General features: G+C 41.2%; 1 protein-coding gene across 2 annotated transcripts in view; it reads right to left on the bottom strand.

Moving 5' to 3' along the window:
- Positions 1 to 223: 223 nt before the first annotated feature.
- Positions 224 to 8784, bottom strand: part of ATP6V0E1 (ATPase H+ transporting V0 subunit e1) — a 30055-nt gene continuing 21494 nt past the window's right edge. For both annotated transcript variants that reach the window (XR_003507162.1, XM_027520092.1), the window contains 2 exons: positions 8035 to 8164; positions 224 to 714 (listed from right to left, as the gene is read on the bottom strand). Coding sequence is in view for 1 of the 2 variants with exons in the window: in XM_027520092.1 (XP_027375893.1) it covers positions 8071 to 8164 (94 nt within the window). In the remaining variant the exon portion in view is untranslated. The remainder of the gene's footprint in view (positions 715 to 8034; positions 8165 to 8784) is intronic.

Genomic DNA, 8784 nt, shown 5'->3' with positions numbered 1-8784 from the left:
TTTGCAGGGACCCAATATCCACTTCTTTGACTCCTCCAGTGGCTACAGCAAGCACTGAGATGTTTATTGGATGGTTAGAAATGTACTTACCAGATTCCTCAGTCATCTCAAACTACACAACCAGGTTGATCCATCCAAGCTAAATTGGAAGTACAAAATCACTTTTCAGAAAGGCCTTATCTAGAGATAGAAATGAGCTTATTTAACAAACACAAAAACCAGGTTTCCACAGAAAGCAGAAAAATAATTTATTCCAACAGATGGCAGAAATAAGAAATTCAACCCGAAAATACTTTGGTATAATTCTGTGGGTCAGATTTTCCCTGGAAAACGTGTTCTCCTACTGACTGCCCCACTGGAGACTTATTGTCATGTAACAGTTTTTTAAACACTCCGCTGATTCTCGTGTTGTGAGCAGGCAGGAGCCATCTTCCAATCCTTCGGTTCCAAGGAGAGAGTAACAGTATTTCTCAGAAGACCAGCACTTTCCATCTCGGAAGAGTACATAAAGATTTTACAGAGGCAGCACAGTTTAGCTCAAAGAGGCACATCATTCAAAGTGTAAAAAAGGTGACAGGAAAAAACACAGCATTGTAGAAAAAGGCACTCAAATGTGGGTGAACGTTTAAGGCAGCTGGTGGCCACAGTGGGCACGTCAAGGAGGTGGTCTGGGTACTGAGGTGATTTTACATCTAGAGGAGTTCTCTCCGTGACCTGCAAAACAAAACCATTCCAGTAACTGGGCCTTTCCACCATCCTCAGGAGAGCAAAAGGGTAACACCAAGAAAGTCAACCAGGCTAATCATTTCAAATATTGTATTGGCCAAAAGGTCTGTTCGTGTTTTTCTGTAAGATGGTGTGGAAAAATCCAAACAGACTTTTTGGCCAACCCTATATACAGGTGCTCCATAAATGTCTGAATGAAAGTGGGCTTAGTTAAAACGCAAGGTTCCGGCAGGACTGTGACAAGAAGTCCAGCTACCAAGGACAACGCTAAACCGAGGAGCCCAAGTCCTGGTTGACAGTGTTACGGAAAGCAGGAAGAGTGGAGGGGACTGAAACCAATCGCACTGGGGTCTGACAAGTTCACTTGGCCTTCAAGAACCTGTATATGCACTTTTCCTCCAACAAGGAAGCCAGGCTCCCACAGGCGGGCAGGCTTTCCCTATGTCAAACTCCTCAACAGCAGGCTGCTTGGTACTCGAGATGGCTCACCATTCTTGCCACCCCAAGTGTAGGTGACAAAGGAGAACTTTTCTACAAGTTTAAAGCTGCAACACCACCTTTGCAGAGCTAGCAAGCATTTAAAATAGGTATCTTCACACAGTGGTCTCATGAACTCCTTCATGTAAAGCTGATTTGATGTTTTATAAAGTCACATATGCTTACTTTTGAAATTAAAAAAAAAGGAAAAGAAAATTAAACAAATAGTGTCTTTAAGAGGTAATTTCCACACAAGCACTGAGTTAGTGGGAAAACAAGCTGTTTATTTAGATAAACCTAAAACAAGAGGTTTATTTAGGTGCAGGTGGAGTGAAGGGCTAGTTAAAATTCAGATGAGGTGTGGTTGTGGCAGGCAAATCTGACAAAGATTGAAGGCTGAAAAACCCATAGGTAGACCAGATGGACTCTTGAGATTTTCCAAACCAGTGGCACATCCAAGAGAATCCACAGTGCAGGGTGATTAAATGATAGGTTTCCCAAGGCCCCGGGGCCAAGGTGCCTGGAAGCAGACAGGAGACTGCTGCTAAGTCCTCCTGGAGCAAACCGGGTGGGCCAGTTTTCCTGGATGGTGGGAAGCACTAGACTGCTGGGGGCCCGCCAGGGCAGGACACTGGAGACAGTTAACTGAAGATGTCATTAGAGGGCTTTTTTTTTACCATGTATTAAGGAAAACACCAGAGCAGGCCAGGTAGGGTAATGGCCAGAGCTACCAGTTTCTTCCTCGGCTTCATAAAACCTTGGGTGCGTGCTCGGCCACCCAGTAGTGTCCAACTCTGCAAACCCATGAACTGTAGCAGCCAGGCTCCTTTGTCCATGTGACTTCCCAGACAAGAATACTGGAGTGGGTTGCCATTTCCTCCTCCAGGGGATCTTGCTGATCCAGGGATCGAACCGACATCTCCTGCAGTGGGCAGGTGGATTTACCGCTGAGTCATGAGGGAAGCCCTTCAGAAAAACTTTCCTCTGAACTGATATCATTTTCTCTTCTCCTACTTAAGCCAGCGGAACAGCCCTCTTCATAGATCTGAGTTTCAGGCAGATTATTAATTTTTCTTGAGAATATTTGAAGTAGTGAAATCAGATTGTGCGTGTGTGTTAATTTCTATGAAGAGCATACTGTGAAACTTCCTCATTGTTTAGAGCCTTCTGGGCAAATGAACAACCACAAAAGAGGAAAACGAGTCTTCACTTCTGAAAAACCACGTAGAGAGAGGGGATGATTTTCCCTCAAGCTCAGTGATACCAGTTTAAGATCAATGTGAGTGAGCATTATGTCCAGTGGCACAGACTTGTGGTCTGATTTTGGAGTGAATTAAAGAAGCATATATTCTAATCGTCTCTCTGATATGAAATAGCCATTTTGGGGAACTCGACCAAAGGGTCCATGTTCTCATTTTGTAAAATAAAGGAATCACAAGGCTACTTTCAGCTAAGATTGAGAATGAAAACAACAGAAAAATATTAAGGCTAGAACCAAGAAATTTGCTCAGAGAAGAAGGAGTGGATATATTTTTTTAAACAAAGAATAGATATCATTTTTATCCTTAATTTTTCATTTCGGATAAATTCACAAAATAATTCCTTCTTTACTGTAATGTGTAATGCATATATTTATTGTAGGAGATTGACTACAAGAGGGATTTAATCAAACTAAAGGCATGAGTGCCTCACAATTCCAGGCAATGCACTGAACGGATGGCAAAACCTCCAGAGCCAAATACTCTTAGGACAGAAGAGAGCACCGTGAAGCCACTGTGGCCAGGAAACACAGTGCAGGGATCTGCAAGCTGGACATTCAAAGAGAAAACATCAGAAAGAACGAAGAGAACGGGTGAGTGGGGACCAGACACCAGGACAATGCTCACCGAGTCGCGTGTTTACTAACTTGCCTTCTGAATTAGTGAAGGGCATAGTAAGAGGCAAGAAAAGCTAAGGAAAGCTAATTAGCTTGAGAAAACAAAAACAGTGTGGCTAGAACCAGCAGGTCACTGAGGAAAGTTGTGAAAAGAGAGGCTGCGAAGGTGGTTTGAGGGCAGATGTGGCAGGCCTCAACCGCTGAGTGAGAAAATGAGACAGAATCTGCAGATCAGTCATTCTTATCTTCTGTGGTGCATGGGACCTTCGTGACCCTGACAAGTTGTGCTTACAACACGTAACATACAGCATTCCAAACAGCATGTACCCATTAGAATCAGAGACCTCATGATCTACAAAAAAGCCCTACGGTAGCTCATACAGAACTACTGAGTTTCTGGGGCAAGCAGTGATGTGTTCCAGGAAGTGCTGTATCAGGAAGATAAACAAGGTAGTGGTTAGTAGATACCCCGAGTACAGAGGTAGCCACTGCAGTAATTCAGAGTTGCAGGGATCAGTTCAGAAATTAGGGTCCCAGAAAGAGAAACAATGAATAGACAGGCAGACAAGTGGTAAAACAGGCTCAAATGGATTCAACGGAGAGAAAGGAGAAAGAAGCCATCGAATGGGTTCTGACCCTAAGTGACAGGGAAGACTATGACAGGCTTAACCATAAAGCACCTTGAACTATTTAAACTTCTCACAAGTATGGCTTAATTCCAACCTCTCAATAGATCGCAAACCCCTTTAGAGCCCACAGATTCTTCTGAAATCCCCACTCATGGTGGATCACAGTGCTATCCATCTCGTGACATGCAAATATTTTTGGAATGTATAAGAAAGCAGCTCCCTCAGGGCAGAGGCCTAATAACCAATACTCTGTTCCTCTCTGGTCCAGACTTTGTAATAAAATAGAATGCCTGCCCTTTTAGGACTGTGGTAAACTATATAGACTCATCTAAATATATTACCATGATGTAGTTAACTAACTAACTTATAGAACAGTGGTCTGAAGCCACTCTGAGTAGACTCTACACAAGTATCACATCCCCAAAGCTGCAGGAAAATGCTGTTCAGTCATAAGTCATGCCTGACTCTGTGACCCCATGGACACGTCAGGCTTCCCTGTCCCTCACCATCTCCCAGAGCTTGCTCAAACTTATGTCCATTGAGTCGGTGATGCCATCCAACCATCTCATCCTCTGTTGCCCTCTTCACATCCTGCCTTTAGTCTTTCTCAGCATCAGGATCTTTTCCAGTGAGTCAAGTCAGCTTTTCGCATCAGGTGGCCAAAGTATTGGAGCTTCAGCTTCATCATCAGTTCTTCCAGTGAGTACTCAGGGTTGATTTCCTTTAGGGTGGACTGGTTTGATCTCCTTGCTGTCCAAGGGACTCTCAAACGTCTTCTCCAACACCACAGTTTTGTAGGAAAATAGGACATTGGAAACATAGCAAACTTGATGTGATAGTTCCCATAAGTATCTCATGGATCGAGGCTCTAGAGGCAGAGCCTCGACTGGCAGGGGGCAGAGATGGACTGAGGATTGTTCTTCGAAGTACTGGGTAAAATTTCCAGCCAATAAACATAATGTGGTATAGCTCAGTCTATCAACATATCAAAGCAAACTACGGCAATTAAAGTGTTTAAAGTAACAAAGGACTGGCTAGCTGTAAGTGTCCTGTCTGAGATCAACGCAATTTCATCTGTATAAAAGTATTCCATAGCTTCCATAACTGTTCCTCATTTTTCTCACTGAATACCATGCCTGGCTTACACCTCCTACTGTCCAAATCTGGCCTCTTAAGAGTCACGTGCAGAACTGAATACTTTTCCTTACCAGGTGAGGACAAGTCTAAATCTGGTTTCTGCACTCTTTTATCATCCCAGATGTCTTCAAAGTTCTAAAAGGGTTTTATTTAGCTCATTCTTTGAATTTTACCAGAGAAAAGTGAGGTTCTATCTTAAGGGTTTTGTTTGCTCCAATGTTAGGCAGAGATCAGATCTCCTGATGTGATAATTCCAAATGCCTAGAGCTGTGGTGCTATCACAATCACTCCCTTAGACGTGGGATCAGCACGACCTGACGCTCATGGCCACGGCTGCCTGGCGAGCTCTGTTTCCTGGCATTCTGCTTTCAAAGGAACAAACTGTAACCTAAGGGTTTCAAGCGGTCTTAGTCTGTGCTGTGAACCAGAGTATAAGTGTTAGGAATTCATCCACCGGGTTACAAACATGTGAAAATGAAAAGAATGGGCAAATGAAACAGATCCCCCCACACAGTATGATTCAGGGTAGAAGGGCCCAATTTACTTATGGTAAAAGGTGGAAATGAGGCTCAAAGGAAGGTAAGTGACTGTCTCCACTAGAACGAGATCCCACTCTGAGGCCTGAGGTTCTCAGCTTTAAACCCAATCAATATCCTCATAGTCAGTATAGCTAAGAGGAAGGACAGAAAATACAACTTGATGGAAAAAACAAAAAAGGCAGTTACACACACACACACTCTCACATACGAATCAGATTAAAAGAAAATCTAATTAAAAGGGAATTAAAACCCCTTTGGGCAGACAAAACTTTAAGAAAAAAAAAGTTGCCTACCTATCAGAATGCCAAAAATTCAAGCTATGAGGAAATGGGCACTCTCACACACTGTTGGTGGGAATGTAAAAATAGTACAGTCCCAACAGAAGGGAATGTAGTAAGATCTAGAGGAAGAATTTATACCTTTAACTCAGAGATTCTATTTTCAAGGACTCTAATCCAAAGATTACTGGTAAAAACACAAAAATACGAAATACATGCAGGATGGCACTGTGGCTTTATCATCAATAATAACAAAAAGACTGGAAATAATCCAAAGGGGTATTAATGCCTATACAAAGAATGGAGGAAGATCTCTATACATGGATAGGAGGAGCCATCTCTGGGATATATTTTTCAGTGAAGACAGCAAGGTACAGAATAGCAAATGTAATATGACATCTCCCCTGTAACACCTGTGTATGTCAAGGGAGGATGGACATGCATGCCGACATATACATATGTATGTGCTATCTCTGCACAATGAAATACTGCAAGGATAGAGACTTCTACGAATGTATCTTATTTATAATTTTGACTCTGGAAATGTTCTACATATTCCCAAAAAAGTAGCAAATAAAAAAGAAAAAATTACTATAAACCGAACACAAAATAAATCATTTAAATCTAATTGTATATCAAAATGATAACCACCAGATGAACTAATTATTTCAAGTAACCTCAGAAAATAGTATTTTGTTTTTCAAACAAAGCAGCAAAGAAATTCTACACTGCATTTGATAACCTTATAATTAGTAGATATATTGGTGTTATTTTTAAAATACTTTATATTACTTAATTACCACTTTGATTACCCTATAATATATAGTTTAATATGTCCTATAAAACACAGGATAATCCTATATATCCTATAACATCTGGATAATCAAAGTCAGTAAGCTAGTCTTCAGGAACCAAGATTTTCAGCATATGTGAATGAAATTCAAGTATAAAACCAAAGAAGTCAAATAAAAACCCTGTACTGTTACACGTGAATTAGAAATACCGACATAAACTTGTGATTTTTTTTTTTTTTAATAAAAATGTGTACTTTCTGGCTTTGTCCATGGTAAAGACTTAGAAGTAACAACCCACCCTACCAGAAATGAATGCACCCAGCAATCAGATGGTTTTAAAATACTGCTTCCACTAGGGGGAGAAAAGGGTCAACTAAGCTTGAGGACTGACTCATGAACCAGGGATCCTTTCAGTCAGAAATTTAGAAAGCAACTGGAGGGAAAGCTGATTCCAGGTGAAGAAACACAGAAGAGAGGTCTAGGACACCTTGATGTTGCCAGAAGCAGAACTACCAAAGACTAACAGCGCGAGGACACGGACGCTGGTCCAGACAGGTGCCCGTGGGGCCCAAGACAGAGCTGAACCTAAACAGGGTGATAAATGTGTACTGATTACAACTGAAAAGCAAAGAATAGAAAACCCCATTGGACTCCCTGGAAGTAACTTGGGCACCAATATCTTACTCTGAAAATTAAAAGAAAAAATTAAATATATATCCTGCTTTTCTTATCTGATCTATATGTCAAGGTTACTAAATAACCCTAGTCGATGAAGAAAAGTTTGTTTCCACAGAAATCTTTCACCTAATCAAATATGTGAGTAATAAAAGAAGTAAAAAATTTCCATTTTGCAATTTCTACTGCAATGCAGGCTAAGATCATCAATGGATAAAAATCACTGGATAAAGGTTGACAGAGACCTCTTCACCTGGAGGGATCAGAATCCAGCACCTTGGCAAAGACCAGAGAGCCAAGCACTGTGTGCCTCCTGATATAAGGCAATATGAAGTTCACAGAACCATTTAAGTATGCTTGCCAAAAAAGCTGAACCTGAATCTAGGGAAGCATTTAGCACTAACCTCCATTTAACAAAATGGAGATAGAGGAACAAATGACATGAGAAGTTTTCTGACTCTTGGCCAGTGAATAAATCTTTCCACTACACCACTCCTCACTTCTCTGATGCTCAGGAAACCTGCAATTTTAAGACCAATTTTCAAAACGTATCTGTCTCTCTCTGCCAAAGCATTCACAGATACCCTTCATCTAAAATCTGTCTGCCACTTCAAGTTGCTGAATCTCGAAATACCAAGTATAAATAGTCATGTTCTTGATCTGTGCCCGAAAGACCACATGCAAAAGTAATTCAAAAATATTCTGGGTAAGAATACAATTTTTAAAAATCTTGTGGATAAATCCTTTGGTAGAGTGAATGGCCTAAGTTCTATTTCTGCTATTCAGTTGTGTTTGCTTTCTGAGCAGCCTGCCCTTGCCAAGTGTTAAAAGAAGGAAAAGTCCAGGCAGACTCTAGCTGACCGACTGACAACACTGATGGGAAAAGGTCAAGGGCATAGTCACCTCAATGACTGAGTACCAGTGAGCAGGTCTTCTTCCTCAAGGCCAATGATACTTGAGGTACCAGATGGTTTCATTTTTCAACTGTGGTCCAAAGAGAGGGTTGAGTTGGGCCAGAATTGCAATCAGCCAACTAAAAAATAACGGGGAAGGAAGCACAACAAAAAGTGGTGAAGTCATGCTGGAATAGGACCATTATAAGTTAGGACGAGGAGAGTGCTTTGGTAGAATTTAAATCTATTCTGTTCAGACCATATTTTCAATACATTTAAAGTTCATAAAACACATCATGTTTAATGGGAGAATACCTTATTAAAAAAAAAAAAGGCTTCACAGACCAAATCCTGTCTTCATTTTGATACATTATTGACACACCAATGAAGCTTCATCATAGCATGCCTCTGATCTTTTCACTCATATTCTTAATTCCCTTTCCAAGTATTCAAGATCTCCTGAATTCATATGACACTGTCATTCAAGAGTGTTTTTGCCTAATCTCAGTTTGTCAAAATCATAACTTCTGGGTTCAGGAAAAATCAGTTTACTTTATCCATTCTCCAAATGCTAAGACCCACAACCAATATGACACACCCATACTTTAAAAATCTTTTATCTATTTATTTACTGACTGCCCTGGATCTTCGCTGCTGTGAGTGGAGATTGCTCTCCAGTTGTGGCGCACAGGCCTCTCATCGCAGTGGCTTCTCGACTTGTGCTCGCAGGCACAAGGGCTTCAGTGGTTGCAGCTCACGG

This window comes from Bos indicus x Bos taurus, chromosome 20, assembly GCF_003369695.1.
Source record: "Bos indicus x Bos taurus breed Angus x Brahman F1 hybrid chromosome 20, Bos_hybrid_MaternalHap_v2.0, whole genome shotgun sequence".
NCBI lineage: Eukaryota > Metazoa > Chordata > Mammalia > Artiodactyla > Bovidae > Bos > Bos indicus x Bos taurus.
Note: the sequence above shows the minus strand (reverse complement) of the source record. Positions and strands in the feature narration are given on the sequence as shown.